Genomic DNA, 17,883 nt, shown 5'->3' with positions numbered 1-17,883 from the left:
TACATACTTATAACACATTTGATAATATTGCTAAATCAACAATTAAATAAAAAAAAAACCCTTTTATACCTTCCATTGGAGAACATTGAACGAATGCGTTTCCAGTCATACGTTCGGGACATCTGCACATAGGCACATGATTGATTACTTCGCATATTGCGTTAGTGGCGCAAACTCCATTACTACAAGGATTAACACATTTATTTCTGAGGCATGCCTTATCCTGTGGACAGTCAGAGCTGAGCACACATTCAGGCCGACACTCGAAATATGGATCGCCTTGATATTCAGGCAGACATGTACAATCACCATTGTTACATACTGCATTTGGTCCGCATGGTGAAGGGTTGCATGGGTCGATTTCGTCATTTGTTACTTCTGTGGACAAATAGAAATATTAGATTTAAAAGTTTATTATAGGTTATAGACAAAAAAGTTTAGTATATCATTTACCTTGTAATTTACATTCTGTAAAGGCGTCTCCTACGTAATTCTGGATACAAGAACAAATTGGAGTGTTTTTATTCACTGTGCATTCTGCATTCAATCCACATGAGCCCGGACAAGGATCTTTACATTTTTGATTTATGCAAGACAAGTAGCTCGGACAATCGCTATTTATTGTACACTCAGGGCGACATGCCGGTGGAGCCCCAATATAATTCGGCAAACAAGTGCAAGAAGGAATATTTCCGATATCACGACATTCGCTAAATGGTCCGCAAGGTGATGGTAAACATGGATTCCTTGGAGGTTCCGCAATAACAGATGCACTGTTTATAAGTGGGTAACAACGACTGAAGGGTTCACCCGTATATCTTTCCATGCAAGAACAAATTGGACTGTGATTAATTACGTGGCATTCGGCATTTTGTCCACAACGGCCAATACATGGATCTATACATTTCTGATTTTCACATGCCCTGTTTGCAGAACATTCAGCACTAATAACACATTCCGGTCTACAGTTTGGTGGAGCGCCATGATAATTGGGTGAACAACTGCATACTGGTTGCTCGTTTACCACTTTACAAACACTATTAGGACCACATGGTGATGGTACACATGGAGTGGTAGGAGTTTCAAGTGCTGGAAAAAAATGTGAATAGTAAAGTTTGATGTTTAAATAAAACTTAAATATAATCGTAAAATATCGCATGAATTTTATTACCTTGTACGTAACATCTTTGGAACGGATTTCCGGTGTATCCGGGAATACATGTGCACATTGGTACATGGTTTATTGTTTGACACTGAGCGTTATTTCCACATGTTCCTTCGCATGGATCTTGACATTTATTTTGTTGGCATACTTTATTAGATGGGCAATCTGTATTAACCGTACATTCTGGACGACATCCTTCGTAAGGATTACCGAAATAACCAGTAGAACACATGCAAGATCCGACATTGTTTTTCTCTCTACAGATAGCGTTACTACCACACGGTGATGGTGTACATGGCGTTAACCTTTCTGGAGGTATGTCGATTGGTTGAACTTTGCACTGTATAAAGGGATCTCCAAAGTATCCCGTTGGACATACACAGTTGGGAGTGTGGCTGGTTACACGACATAATGCCATTGCACCACATGCACCGATACATGGATCTGCACATTTGTTTCTTATACAAGCTAAATGAGTAGAACATTCGCTATTACTTGAACATTCGGGGCGGCAATTTGGTGGAGCACCAATGAATTCAGGCAAACATGAACATGAAGGCAATTCGTTTATTGTCTGACAAACCGAATTTGGTCCACACGGTGAAGGAACACATGGGTTTATTTGTTCTGGGATTTGAAGTGCTAAAACGAAGAAATTTAACAATTAATACATATATTAATACTTTTATATTTTTGAAAAAGAAAAGCGCATGTATATAAACACTTACGTTTTGAAGTGCACCTAGTAAATGGATCGCCAATCATTCCTTTAGGACAAGAACAAATTGGATTGTGATTAACAACTTCACAGAGAGCATTGATACCACAAGTACCTTTGCATGGATCAATGCATTTATAGTTATTACAAGCCTTATTCAATGGACATTCTGCGCTTGTGGTGCATTCAGGTCTACAAGAAGGTGGATTGCCGGAGTAACCAGGTATACATGAACAAACGGCAACATTGTTTATTTCGCGACACTGACTGTTTGGTCCGCATGGTGATGGATTGCATGGATTCGATGGTAATGGGGCTGAAACAATAAAATTATTTGACAATCGCTCTTGATAAAACTCCCCATTATAATAAGTCCTCATATAGATTGAGTTTGGCTAGTGACTAACAACATACCCTTACCTGGTACAACATTACATGCGACGAATGAATTGCCAGTGTAACCGGCGGGGCAACTACACATAGGAATATGATTGACGACTTCGCAAAGTGCATTAGCACCACAGGTGTCTGGGCATGGATTGACGCATTTCATTCGAACACAGATCTGATGTCTTTGGCAATCAGAGCTTACGGTACACTCGGGGCGACAAGCCACATATGGGTCACCGTGGTATTCTGGTAAACAAGTACACTCCCCATTGCTACATTGTGCATTCGATCCACATGGAGAAGGATTACAAAGGTCTACAGGAATATCTGAAAGTCAAACATACATATAAAACTCTATGCCTTAGAAATGCAAACTATTAAAATCTTATAGATTTGATTTCCGCATACCTTGAATTGGAGCTAGTACACATCCGATGAATGGATCTCCTTTGTAGCCATCATTGCAAGTGCAAATCGAAATGTGTTTGAGAACTGTACATTGTGCATTTGGACCGCATGCACCAGGGCAAGGATCTTGACATTTCTCGTTGATGCATGCCAGAGAGCTGACACAGTCTTGATTCGTAACACATTCTGGTCGACAGTTAGGTGGACTTCCAAAGTATCCAGTTAAACATGAGCATGAAGCTTGACCATTCAGTACACGACATTGAGCATTTGATCCACACGGAGAAGGAACACAAGGGTCTCTCGTTTCATCAAGTTGCGGTTGGACGGCTGAAATAAAAAAAGTTTTATAAAGATTTTTTCATTTTTATTTATTTAGCTTACTTACTTTAATTATAACGGTATTATAATATTCAGTATCACGTTCTTACATCATTATATCGAAACTGGATATTCTTACCTGGTTTGGGATAACATCTTGAAAATGGATCTCCTGTAAACCCAGATCGGCAACTACAAATTGCATTATGGTTATGCACTCGGCATTCTGCATTCTGTCCACAGGGACCGGGACATGGTTTCACACATTTTTGATTTCTACAGGCTTTATCAGATGCGCAATCAGAATTTACTGTACATTCAGGTTTGCATAATGGAGGATTTCCATTGTAATTAGGTAAGCAACTGCAGACCGCTTGCCCGTTAACTTCACGGCATTGACTATTGGGCCCACATGGACTCGGGAAACATAGATTGACAGGCGTGTTTTGAGCTGAAAACAATTCTTTGTTAGAAACTAAAAACTTATTTTGATATAGAAATTGTTTAGATATAGATATCACTTTTTACTTACGAGGTATATTATTACAGCGCCTAAATGGATCGCCAGTGTAACCGACCAAACAACTACATTTAGGAGAATGATTTATAGTTATACATTCAGCATTGACTCCACAAGTTCCAGGGCATGGGTCCTGACATTTATTACTAATACACGCCCTATTTCCAGGACAGTCTGAGTCACCTACACATTCAGGGCGACATCCTTCGTATGGATTTCCAAAATATCCTTCATTGCACATGCAAGACCCTACTTTATTTTGTTCTCTACACACTGCGTTAGGTCCGCAAGGAGAAGGTGTGCACGGTGTTAGAATTTCAACAGGTGTTTGTAGCAAACATTGACTGAACGGATCGCCTCTGTATCCTTCCGGACATACACACATAGCAGAATGGCTTACAACGCGGCATTCAGCATTAACTCCACAAGCCTGTACGCACGGATCTTTACATTTTTGGTTTACACAAGCTAAGTGTGCAGCACATTCACTATTACTGACACATTCTGGTTTACAGTAAGGTGGTTGTCCGCGGAATTCTTCCATGCAAGTACAAGAAGGCGATCCGTTTATTTCTTGACATATTGAATTTGGTCCACATGGAGATGGTTGACAGGGGTTTATTATGATAGCAGGAGAATCTGAAAATAAAATCAAAATTACAATAAAAATAAATGGAAATGAGTTTAACTCGTAATTGTTTCAATTATAATATTGTTTACATATTGGTATACATACTTGGTGTAAATGTGCATTCAACAAATGGATCTCCAGAATGGGTTGGTGGGCAAGCACAAACTGGATTATGATTTATGACTTCACATACGGCTCTTAAACCACATGCTCCAATACATGGGTTAATACACTTTTGATTTGCGCAGGCTTGGTTTTGTGGACACTCTGCGCTAACTACGCATTCAGGTCGACAAGCTGGTGGAATACCCAAATAAGTTGGTAGACAAGAACATACAGCCTGATTATTTATTTCCCTGCATTGACTGTTGGGTCCACAAACCGCAGTGCTACATGGGTGTTCTGGTGCCGGAGCTGTTAACAAAGCAATAAATTATTGTTTATAATAAATTAAATTAAACCAACAATTTCATCAAAATGTTTAAAAGTATTATTTCATACCTCTAATTGGATTGCATACAACGAAGGCATTTCCAGTAAATCCAGTTTGACAACTGCACATTGGAATATGGTTAACTACTTGACATAGTGCATTTTGTCCACATGCACCAATACAAGGGTCAACACATTTTCTTTGAACACAGGCTTTGTCTGAAGAACAATCTGTACTAAACACACATTCAGGACGGCAATCAAAGTATGGATCCCCTTGGTATTCTGGTAAACATTGACATTGCCCGTTTATACATTCGGCATTAGGACCACATCGAATGTTTGTACAAGCATCTACGACTGTTGGTTCCACTGAAAAGAGACATTATAATTAATTAAAGTAGAGACTTTTAAAGCATAAAAAAAAGTATTTTCAATGCCAGCAAGAAGTACGTACCTTGTAATGGTTGTGGTTGACAAACAGAAAATGGATCACCCACATATCCTTCAATACAGGAACAGATTGGAATATGATTAAGTACATTGCAAGACGCCGAGATTCCACACGATCCTGGACACGGATCTTGACATTTCATATTTATGCATGCACGATCGCTTGAGCAATCCGCATGAATGGTACATTCTGGCCTGCAGTTAGGTGGGCTGCCAATAAATTTGGGAAGGCACGAACAAGATGGTGTATTTCCTATGTTTCTACATTCCGCATTGGGGCCACACGGTGATGGTATACATGGATCTGTGACAACTGGTGGTGACTCAACTGAAAATTGAAATATGAAGTGAAAACTAGTACTGTACTTTAATATAAAAAGAAACGAGTTAATAAAATAAATATTTACCTTTTATCAGATTACAAATAGTGAAAGGATCTCCAGTATACAATGCCTGACATGAACATATAGGACTGTGATTTATTACTTTACAATTCGCGTTTAACCCGCAAGGCTTTGGGCATGGGTTAATACACTTTTGGTTAACGCATGCCTTTTCAAGCGGACATTCAGAATTAATTATACATTCAGGCCGACAATTAGGTGGAGATCCCATATATCCCAATAAGCACGAACAGACCGCTTGTCCGTTAACGCTTCTGCATTGGCTATTAGGGCCGCAGGGTGATGGGTAGCATGCGTCAGCTGGAGCAGAGGGTGGCGAGTACTCTAAAAAGACATAATTAAGTTATTTACTCATGTTTATAAAATAAAATCGTGATGAAATTGAATTACTTAATTAAAATTTTAAACTACATATTTTCTTATAATTACACTTTAAACATTTTATTGTACTAACCTTGATATAAACAATATTTAAATGGATCGCCTGTGTAACCCTGTATGCATGTACACAAAGGTGCATGACTAACAACTTGACAAATAGCTTTACTGCCACAGCTTCCAGGGCATGGGTCAACGCATTTATTATTCAGACATGCTCGGTTTGAAGGGCAGTCCGTATTAACCACGCATTCTGGCCGACAATCTTCATATGGGTTTCCAATATATCCTTCAATACAAGTGCAGGAACCAGCATTTTGTCTTTCTTTACATTCAGCATTTACACCACAAGGAGAAGGTGAACAAGGACTAGTAACAATTTCTGTATGAATCGGTTCTTGACTACATCCAAAGAATGGATCCCCAGTCATACCTTGTGGGCATAAACATATCGGTGAATGACTAACAACTCGGCACTCAGCATTTACTGCACATGCGCCTTCACACGGATTTTTGCATTTTTGATTTACACAAGATAGATGTAACGAGCACTCTTCATTGCTGGAACATTCCGGTCGACATAGAGGTGGTTGACCGTGATATCCTTCTAGACATGTACAAGCTGGAGCTCCATTGACTTCTCTACACTGAGAGTTAGGCCCACATGGCGAAGGTGTACAAGGATTTACAGGTTCCGGTAAGAATTCAGCTGTAATTTAAAAAAAAAAAGTGAATAATATCTAATCAAAAATAATAATATAATTTACCATAAGCAAATGGTAATAATATTATTGTAAAATGTACGAGTATAATAGAAAATAAATTATGAAATGTAACTTACGAAGTTTGAAACAGCGTGAAAATGGATCTCCTGAATACGACGTGGGACAAGAGCATATAGGATTGTGGTTAACAACTTTACACTCTGCGTTCACTCCGCATGTACCAACACAAGGATTGACACAGCGTTGGTTACTGCAAGCTTCGCTTAGAGGACACTCTGCGCTGATCGTACACTCCGGGCGACAGTTTGGCGGAGTACCAATGTTATTGGGGGCACAGGAACACACCGCTTGACCATTTATTTCTTTGCATTGACTATTCGGTCCACATGGCGAAGGCTGACACGGATGCGTTGGAGGTAATTCTGTAAATAAAATAGACATATAAATACAATGGCAAATAAAATACGACATCGAATCGTCCACTAGTAGAAAATATAAATAAATAAATAATTTAAACAACATACCCAATATCGGCCTGCACTCCAAGAATGCATTCCCGGTCATACGTTCTGGACAGCTGCACATCGGTATGTGGTTTACTACGTTACACAAAGCATTGGGGGCACATGTGCCTGGGCATGGATTTTTACATTTATTATTAATGCAAGCCTTATCCCGATCACAATCTGTACTTTGAACACACTCCGGACGGCACTCTAAGTAAGGATCGCCTTGGAATTCGGGAACACAACTGCACTGGCCTTTATGACAATTTGCATTAGCTCCACATGGCGACGGATAACAGGGATCATCATTTTCTAAAAAAAAATATACATTTATATGAATGTATACCAGACAACCTACATATTGTATGTAAACTCAATCAGCAGTAACAATTTATCAAGCGTTGCAGTAAAATAAAAGACATACCTATAACAGGTACAGGAGTACACTGTGTAAATGAGTTTCCAGTAAAACCGTTGAGGCAAGTACATATTGCTAAATGTTTTATAACTTGGCACTCAGCGTTTACTCCACATGATCCGGGGCATGGGTCTTTGCATTTTTGATTGATGCAAGCTAAATTGCTCGCGCAGTCTTCGTTAATCGTACATTCTGGTCGACAATTCGGCGGGCTGCCCTCATAATTTGGTTGACATGTGCATGATGGGATTCCATTAAGATTTTGACAAATAGAATTAGGTCCACAAGGTGATGGTGCGCATGGGTCTCTTTCAATTGTAGGAGTAACAGCAGGAGCTGATAAGAAAATACAAAAATTGATATTAAAAAGAAAAATCCTTAACTATTGAAAACATTTATGAAATTAATATGACTATATCTTACCTCTCATAATATAACATCTTGAGAACGGATCTCCTGTAAATCTTGCTTGACATGTACATATAGGGCTATGATTAATTACTCTACAGTCAGCATTTTCTCCGCATGGCCCAGGGCATGGCGAGACACATTTTTGATTCCTGCAGGTTTTATCCGATGGACACTCTGTACTCACAACACATTCAGGTCTACAATTTGGAGGTGAACCTCTATATTCGGGTAAACAAGAGCAAACGCTTTGTCCATTTGAAATTCGGCATTGGCTGTTAGGACCACATGGTGAAGGCTGACATGGATTTGTATTTTCAATCTCTAGCGCTGAAACAAATAAAATTCAAATAAATATAATGGGCAGTAAGTACAGTTTAATAAAAAATATATCAAAGACTGATTTATCATAGACCCAAGCGATGTAATAAATAAATTACTTACGTTTTCTGATACATTGTCTGAATGGATCTCCAGTGTAACCATTTGGACATGTGCACATTGGCGCATGATTGACTACCACACAGTCCGCGTTAGACGCACAAGTGCCAGGACAAGGATCAATGCACTTATTTCTAGTACATGCTTTGTTACTCGAACAATCTGAATTAACCAAACATTCAGGATGGCAACCTTCATATGGATTCCCAAAGTAACCTTTCACACACAAGCACGCTCCAGCTCCAGCTCTTTCTTCACATTCTGCGTTCGGTCCACAGGGTGATGGTGTGCACGGTGAAATTTGATCATTAAATACAATGGTACTTGTAATACATTGTACTGCAGCGTCACCAGTAAAACCGTCAGGGCATATACAGATCGGCGTGTGACTGACAACCCGACATTCTGCATTTGTACCACAGGCCTGTACGCAAGGATTTTGGCATTTTTTATTTATACATGCCATCTGGGGTGGACATTCACTATTAGCAACACATTCTGGCCGACAATTTGGTGGAGCGCCAATGAATTCCGCCATACATTGACATGATGGTATCTCACCACCACTTGGTTGGCATATCGAGTTCGGTCCACAAGGTGATGGTTGACATGGATTGGCTGGTATTGACGGAATATTTAGAGCTGTAATTGGACATACAATATTACGTTTTAACTCTTTTACACGAGGAAGAAGCTAAAAATTCATATTAATTGAAAAATAAGAAACTTACGGATTGAAATACATCTCGTGAATGGGTCTCCTGACATGCCTGATGGACATGTACAAAGAGGATTATGCTTGATCACTTGGCATAAGGCACCTACACCACAAGTTCCTTTACATGGATTAATACATTTCTGATTGCTGCACGCTTTGTCAAGGGGACAATCGGAGCTGGCCACACATTCTGGTCGACAAGCAGGAGGGGCGCCGCGGTATCCGGACAGACATGAACAGACTGCCTGGTTGTTGTATTCCCTACACTGGCTATTTGGACCACAAGGACTCGGTTGGCAAGGGTTGCTTGGACCAACAACTGAAAAAAAAAATCAATTAAATAAAATGTTACAGTTTCAGTTGTTGATTCGAATTTCAAATAATATCTTCACGTTCAAATCAGTGAAAAATAGGTTAAAACTTGAAGAAATAACGTACCCGGTACAAAATCACATTGAATAAAAGCATTCCCTTTTGTGTTTGGAGGGCACGTGCATACTGCCATGTGATTCACCACTTGACACAAAGCATCTCTGCCGCAGGTGTTGATACATGGATTAACGCACCGGTTTTTCACACATGTTTTGTCCATTGGACATTCAGAGCTCATTGTGCACTCAGGGCGGCATCCAAAATACGGGTCACCGTTAAATTCGGGCAAACATGTGCAGATCCCATCCTGACAGACTGCGTTTGATCCACATGGAGATGGATTGCATGGATCCAAGGGCAAAAGGTCTGGTGAAAAAAAAATTAGTTGATACATACAGTAATCTAATTGCTTTCTGTAATTGTTAATTTTAAAAAAGACTACCTACCTGTTTGAACCTTTAATGTACATCTGTCAAATGGATCACCAGTGTAACCTTCAAAACAGGTGCATATAGAGATGTGACTTTGTACTCTACAATTTGCGTAAATACCACAAGATCCTGGGCATGGGTCAATACACCGTTCATTTATGCAAGCTTTATCACTAGGGCAGTCCGTGTTAATAGTGCATTCTGGTCGACAGTTCGGGGGACTGCCTTGGTATTGTGGTAAACACGTACATGAAGGCGATCCGCCAATATCTCGACATTGTGAAAACGGTCCACAAGGTGACGGCAAACATGGGTCTTTTGGAACCGCTACAGTTACTGCAACTGAAGTACAAATTTTAAATAATTGAAGTAATTAACTTATTATAAAAAGTATATTACATAGTATAGAAATTTATAAAAAAAATTACCTGGTAGTAAATAGCAGTTGCTTAGCGGATCTCCAGTATATTGTGATCGACATGAACATATAGGACTGTGGTTTATAACTTTACAGTCTGTATTCTGTCCGCATACTCCTATGCAGGGGTTCTTACATTTCTTACGTATACATGCTTCTTGTTGATTACATTCCGAACTTACAATACATTCAGGTCTACAAGCCGGCGGTGTCCCTATAAATTCAGGCTGACATGTGCATACTGCTTGCCCATTGGATTCTTTGCAAATGCTGTTAGGGCCACATGGCGACGGAACACATGGATTTCCTTGAATTACTGGCTCATCTAAAATAATGAACAATGTTATTTAAAACACCTTTCAAGTATTTTGTAGTTTGAAATGATCCAACAAATTTTATAAATTACCTCGTATCCTTTCGTAACAGCTTTGATAAGGATTTCCTGTATATCCTGGTGAGCATGAACATTTTGGAGCATGGTTTACCACATCGCAAACAGCATTAGGCCCACAATTATTACTACATGGGCTTTGACATTTATTTTGAATACAAGCCAAATTGGTTGCACAATCAGAGTTTACTACGCACTCGGGACGACAGCCCTCATAAGGATTGCCAGTATAATCAGGCAGGCAAATACAAGCTCCAGCTCCTCGTGATTCTTTACATACTGCATTAGGTCCGCATGGTGATGGTGAGCAAGGTCTAAGGATCACGTCTAAAATGCTACATCTTATAAAAGCATCTCCCGTGTATCCAGGTGGGCATAAACATTGTGGCGTGTGACTAATTACTCTACATTCAGCACCTGTCCCACACGAACCAGGACATGGGTCTTTACATTTACTATTTATACAAGCCATTGTGTCTGGGCACTCTGAATTTGCTATACATTCCGGTCGGCACTCAGGAGGAATACCTAAAAATTCTGGAAGGCATGTGCAAGATGGAGATTCGCCTATTTCTTTACATACTGAGTTAGGACCACATGGATTAGGCTTGCATGGAGTTTCCTGGTTAGAAGGTTGAATATCTGAAATACAAAAAAGATTTGAATCACTCTCATTGAAAAATAACAGTAAAAATAAAGAAGTTTACAAGAAATAAGAATTTACCATCGATTATACATCTGCTGAATGGATCTCCCGTAAATCCTGGACGACAAGAACATATTGGATTATGATTGATCACTTGACATTGAGCGTTAATACCACAATTTCCTTGACATGGGTTTACGCAGCGTTGATTTGAACAAGCTTTATTTAATGCACATTCTGCGCTTGAAACACATTCCGGTCTGCAAGTGGGTGGAGCTCCTATGTATCCCGATAGGCAAGAGCATATTGCTTGACCATTTACTTCACGGCACTGACTGTTTGGTCCACATGGTGATGGACTGCATGGATTTAATATTTCTACTACTGTAATTTTTCTACATTCCAGGAATGCATTGCCAGAATAACCATTAGGGCATGTGCACATAGGAACATGATTATACACATTACATAAAGCAGCCACACCACATGTGCCTATGCAAGGATCTACACATTTATTTTTCAAGCATGCTTTGTTCTGTGGACAATCTGCACTCATCAAACATTCGGGTCTACAGCCGAAATAAGGATCACCTTGATACTCGGGCAAACAGGTGCATTCTCCGTTGTTACATTGAGCATTTGGTCCACATGGACTTGGATTACAAGGATCAATGTTCATTTCTGTAACAAAAATTATATAGGTAGTATAGAGATGAAACAATAATTATAATATGTAGATCTAGTACAGTTGAAAGAATTATAAATTTATCATTGATCTCTTTGAGATTTTACACATAATTTTTTTTCATTATTTCTTAATGCAGGATTTGCTAGATTTAGTTAGTTGGCTGAACTCATTCCATATCAGGCATTTCATAATAAGCTTTATATCAAAGGTTTCTCACCATCTTGTTCTGGTGCCAAAATGCATCTTGAAAATGGATCCCCTGTGTATTGGTCCAAACAAGCACATTGGGCTATGTGATTAAATACTGTACACTGGGCATTGAGGCCACATGCTCCTGGACATGGATCTTGACATCTTTCGTTTATACATGCTTGATTGCTAGGGCATTCCGAATTGATCGTACATTCAGGTCGGCAATTGGGTGGATTGCCTATGTAATTTGTTTTGCATGCACACGATGCAGAATTCTGTACATTTCTACATTCTGAGTATAAACCACACGGAGATGGAACACATGGGTCCACAGGCGAGAGCTGAGGTTTAGTAACTGAAAAAAAAAAGTTTGTTTTAAAGATGAGTTTTCATATTAGTAGAAATAAATAAAGTCAGAGCGTATTGTTGTTATAAATGCAACTTACTCAACATCGGATAACATCTTGTAAATGGGTTGCCAGTTAGACCTTGTTTACAAACACAGATTGGACTATGATTGATGACGTTACAATTTGCATTTTCTCCACAAGTGCCCACACACGGATTTTTGCATTTTTGATTGACACAAGCTAAATTTGATGGGCATTCAGAACTGACTACGCATTCCGGTCGACAGTTAGGTGGTTCACCAATGAAACTTGGAAGGCATGAACACACAGCTTGCCTATTGATTTCTTTGCATTGACTGTTAGCTCCACACGGTGAAGGACTGCAAGGATTGGTTTCAACAACTTGTGCTGAAAATAATAATCAAATCATTGATTACTTGAAACTTCAAAAAATATTTGTGCAATTATTTTATAAAATATAATACAGAAGTAATTTAAAGTAAGTATAATAAATAAACATACGTTCTTGAAGAATACTGCAATAGCTGAAAGGATTTCCTGTGTAACCGGGCTGACATGTGCATGTAGGCATATGATTATTTACTTGACATAATGCATTAGACCCACAAGTGCCTGGGCATGGATCCACACACTTCATTCTCGAACAGGCTTTGTTCAATGGACAGTCAGAGTTTACAACGCATTCTGGTCGGCATCCTTCATAAGGATTTCCTAAATATTCTGGAAGACATTGGCAGGCACCAACACCGTTCTGTTCTTTACAAATAGCATTGTTGCCGCATGGCGTAGGATTGCATGGTGTTAATACTTCTGTTGGCTCATTCATTACTTGTGGATGGCAGTAAGAAAATGGATCACCAGTATAGCCGACTTGGCAAATGCAGAGCGGCGCGTGACTTACTACTTTGCATTCTGCATTAGACCCACAAGTACCTGCACACGGATCAGAACATTTGTTGTTTAAACATGCCAAGTTAAAATCACATTCACTGTTACTTATACATTCTGGCCGACAATTTGGCGGGGATCCTTTATAATTAGAAAGACAAGCACATAGAGGTCCATCTCCATTTATTTTACATATTGAATTGGGTCCACATGGTGATGGTTCACAAGGATTTATTTTTGGTTTCTCTTTTTCTACAACAAATAAATAAATGTTAGTATCATATTTGAAATAATTGTAAAAAATATAGCTTAAACAAATATATTTTACTTACCCATATAAGTACATCTTATGAATGGATCTCCAGTAAACATTGGAGGGCATGTACATATTGGATTGTGATTAATGACATCACATACCGCTCCAGGACCACAAGCACCAATACAGGGATTTACACACTTCTGATTATTACATGCTTCTTTTAATGAACATTCCAGACTGACAATACATTCAGGCCTACAGGTTGGCGGGTTTCCAATATAGCCAGGTACACATGAACAAACTGCTTGCCCATTCGATTGCCGACATTGGCTATTAGGCCCACAAGGAGATGGATTGCAAGGATTTTCAGCAACAGCTGAAAAATAAATCGATGATGATTGATGATAACAAAACATATTATGATTTTTCATAGCAACCATATCATTTATATCATGGAAGATTAAAGAGCTATTTCAAATGTAAGTATTTTTCCATTACCTATAGATGGTCGACATTCCACGAATGCGTTGCCACTCATTCCCTTTATACATGTACACATTGGTATATGGTTCCGCACAATGCAATTTGCATTTAATCCACAAGTTCCAACACATGGATCCACACACTTATTTCTTTGGCAGCCTTTGTCAGAAGGACAATCCGAATTGTATACACATTCAGGCCGACAACCAAGATGCGGGTCACCATGATACCCCTCTGTGCATGAACAAACTCCATTTCTGCACACAGAATTTGGTCCGCAAGCCTGGCATGGATCTAGAGGGGCTAGTGGTGTATCTGAATTAAAAGAGCAGACGTTAAAATAATTAAAAATACCTCGTATTTATTAAATATGTTTATATGCTACTATTTTACACACCTTCTACAGGTAGCGGTTTGCACTGACTGAAAGGATCTCCTGTAAATCCATCTGGGCATAAACACACTGGAACATGATTGTTTACAAAGCATTTCGCATATAGGCCACATGAGCCCTCGCAAGGGTTCCGACATTTCTCTGCTACACACGCTTGGTCACTAGTACAATCTGAATGTATAACGCATTCTGGTTTACAATATGGCGGCGAACCAATATATGACGGCATACATGAACAAGATGCTAGGCCATTATTATTACGGCATTCTGCATACAATCCACATGGTGATGGTGCACAAGGGTCTGTAGGTGCTGCTATGACCGGAGATGTTTCTGAAAATACAGTAGGTATATTTACAAAACATGTTTGTTTAAACTACATAATTATATTAATATTTCTAAAAAAATTATACTTACGGAATACTAACGAGCATACTGTAAATGGATTTCCGGAATACCCTGGTCGACATGAACATACAGGACTGTGCCTTATAACTTTACACTCCGTGTTTTGACCACATGGTTTAGGGCAAGGGTTAACACATCTTTGATTGACGCATGCTCTATTTGAATCACACTCAGAATTTACTATACATTCTGGTTTGCAATTTGGAGGTGATCCCAGATACTCCGGAAGACATGAGCACACTGGTTGATTATTAATTTCCTTACAAACAGAATTTGCTCCACAAGGAGAGGGGCTACACACGTTGATTACTGTCAAGTCTCGTTCTAAAAAATAATCCATTGAATTATCATATTTATTCATAAAATGTGAAAGAAAATATATGATAGACTTACTTACCTGGTAAGACTGAGCAAATTGAAAACGGATTTCCAGTAAAACCAATTCTACAATTACATGTTGGTTTGTGGTTATTAACATAACATTCTGCATTATATCCGCAGACGCCAGGACATGGATCAGTACATTTGTTCCGAATACACGCTAATTGTAAGGAACAATCAGAATCAGCCAAACATTCCGGTCTACATCCTTGATACGGATCACCAAAATAATCCGGTAGACAAGTACATGATCCAGCGTTTCCTTGCACTTTACATTCTGCATTTATACCACAAGGTGAAGGCTCACATGGGTTTAGATATTCGACCTTTGATGGAGCTGAAATATTATTCCAAAAATATGAATTCACTTACCGATAAGTAACTGTCTGTCACCGTAGAAGCACTTTCTTGGCTCCGAAGCGTTAGTCGAAGCTTGCTGGGCCCGGCGACGTTTAGTGACCTCCGTTATCCGCCGACAGCGTCACTATCTCTAGCGGCACCGTCCTAAAGCGGCCGTCTCGATGAACGACCCAAGCTTACTGTAAGTGCTAGGTTATCTCCGCGTGCTCCGTTTCAAGCAAAGGCATTAATTAATTTCACATAAAAGTTATTTCAACATGTTACGTCCCCTTCTCTGGAAGCACTTCAAAATCTAAATGATTAAATGAATCTTTTTCACCGTCCTGATCCGAAGGCTTATTTTTAAAGCATTTAAATAGAAAAGTATTAGCGAAATTACCTTCTAACTTAGCGGTAGGCATGGTCACCACTCGGTCCCAAAGTAAAGTCACCAATACAGTTCTATTTTTCAAATTAGTAAAAATGTGTGAGGCGTGACTTTGATATTTCTGATTTATACAACTTAAGCACATTTTTAAAGCATGAATTATAATTATCACGCTTCGCAAAGCAGTGTGTTAAGTGCGTTCGTCACTTATACTATCTTATTACCTTTTTTTTCGTGTATTTCTTTCAATTTTATCGTTTTTGCATTTTTTATAATTCTTTATTACAATAAAACTATAAAACGAACGCGTGAAGTTTAAATTTTTTATGTTGTTTTTCTTACCTCTTGGCGGGGAACAACCCTGGAATGGATCACCCTCTAGACCTGGTTCGCATGCACAAGTCGCACGATGGTCTACGACTGAACATATTGCGTTCGGGCCGCAGGCCTGTTCGCACGGGTTTTTACACCGTAATGCGACGCAAGCAAAGGCGGCTGGGCATTCTGCGCTTATAGTACATTCAGGGCGGCAGTTGGGTGGGCTTCCAATATATCCAGGCTGACAGCTACATGCCGGTGTTTCTCCAGATTTTACACAGATAGAGTTTGGTCCACAAGGCGACGGCTCACATGGATTAACTGGCTGCTCAGGAAGTGCTGTAATATCCAATCGTAATTTCAATTTCTGTGGAGATTTAAAATTGAGTAAAAACAATAAAAATAATATAAGTATGTACCTGGTGCCGGATAACAATAAGTGAATGGATCCCCAGTATATCCATCATTGCAAGTACAAATTGGTGAATGGGCAATAACATTACATTGGGCTCCGCGACCGCACGCCCCCTCACAAGGGTCGCGGCATCGGCGGTCAATACAGGCTTGTTGCAGTTTACATTCGGAACTGACAAGGCATTCAGGGCGGCATGAAGGTGGTGAGCCAATATGTCCGGCGCGACAAGAACAAGCCGCAGCTCCATTTGCGCTTACTGTACATTCGCTGTAAGGACCACACGGTGATGGCGAACATGCTGATCGTCCTGGAACTAAAATGCCAAAGTACACATTATGTACTCGTATTATCTATAGTTCTATACTATCTATACTAATATTATAAATGCGAAAGTAACTCTGTCTGTCTTGCTTTCACGCCTAAACCACTGAACCGATTTTGATGAAATTTGGCATAGAGATAATTTGAGTTCCGGGAAAGGACATAGAATAGTTTTTATCCCGGTTTTTGAAACAGGGACGCGCGCGATAAAGTTTTTCTGTGACAGACAAAATTCCACGCGGGCAAAACCGCGGGCGGAAAGCTAGTATGTAATAAAATAATATTGATAAAATGTATTATTAAAAAAAATACGTCAGTTATAAGTCACTTACCATCAGTAGGCGGGACTATTTCTGTACAGTAGGAGAACGGATCTCCAGAGGTACCAGATGGACAGGTACACGATGGAATGTGGTTGTTAACTGTACACCGAGCGCCTGTTCCGCAAGCCCCTGGACATGGATCAATGCAGTGTCCTCCTTGACACGCTCGCGTTGGCGAACATTCCCCATTAGTTGAACATTCGTGACGACAACCCGCATATGGATCACCGAAGTATCCAGTTGCACATGTGCAAACGCCTGCATCACAATTGGCATTGCTGCCACAAGGTGATGGATTACATGGGTCAGTAGAAGATGGTGGAGGAACTGAAAATCAAAAAAATATTATGATTAAATTCTAACATAGTTTACTAAGCAAATTAATAATAATTGATAAAATAAATTATCGAACATTAAATAA

The 17,883-nt window shown here is 39.5% G+C and overlaps 1 protein-coding gene across 8 annotated transcripts in view; it reads right to left on the bottom strand.

Moving 5' to 3' along the window:
- The window catches only part of LOC114350564 (fibrillin-like protein dumpy), a 99,527-nt gene that overhangs the window by 25,427 nt on the left and 56,217 nt on the right, over positions 1 to 17,883 (bottom strand). For all 8 annotated transcript variants that reach the window (XM_028301410.1, XM_028301416.1, XM_028301426.1 and 5 more), the window contains 3 exons: positions 17,472 to 17,789; positions 16,823 to 17,131; positions 16,428 to 16,742 (listed from right to left, as the gene is read on the bottom strand). In XM_028301410.1, coding sequence (XP_028157211.1) covers positions 16,428 to 16,742; positions 16,823 to 17,131; positions 17,472 to 17,789 — 942 coding nt within the window. The remainder of the gene's footprint in view (positions 1 to 16,427; positions 16,743 to 16,822; positions 17,132 to 17,471; positions 17,790 to 17,883) is intronic.

This window comes from Ostrinia furnacalis, unplaced genomic scaffold, assembly GCF_004193835.3.
Source record: "Ostrinia furnacalis isolate ACB-3 unplaced genomic scaffold, ASM419383v2 OfSCF0075, whole genome shotgun sequence".
Classification (NCBI taxonomy): Eukaryota; Metazoa; Arthropoda; class Insecta; order Lepidoptera; family Crambidae; genus Ostrinia; species Ostrinia furnacalis.
The sequence above is the reverse complement of the archived record's forward strand: the minus strand, read 5'-3'. Positions and strand labels throughout refer to the sequence as shown.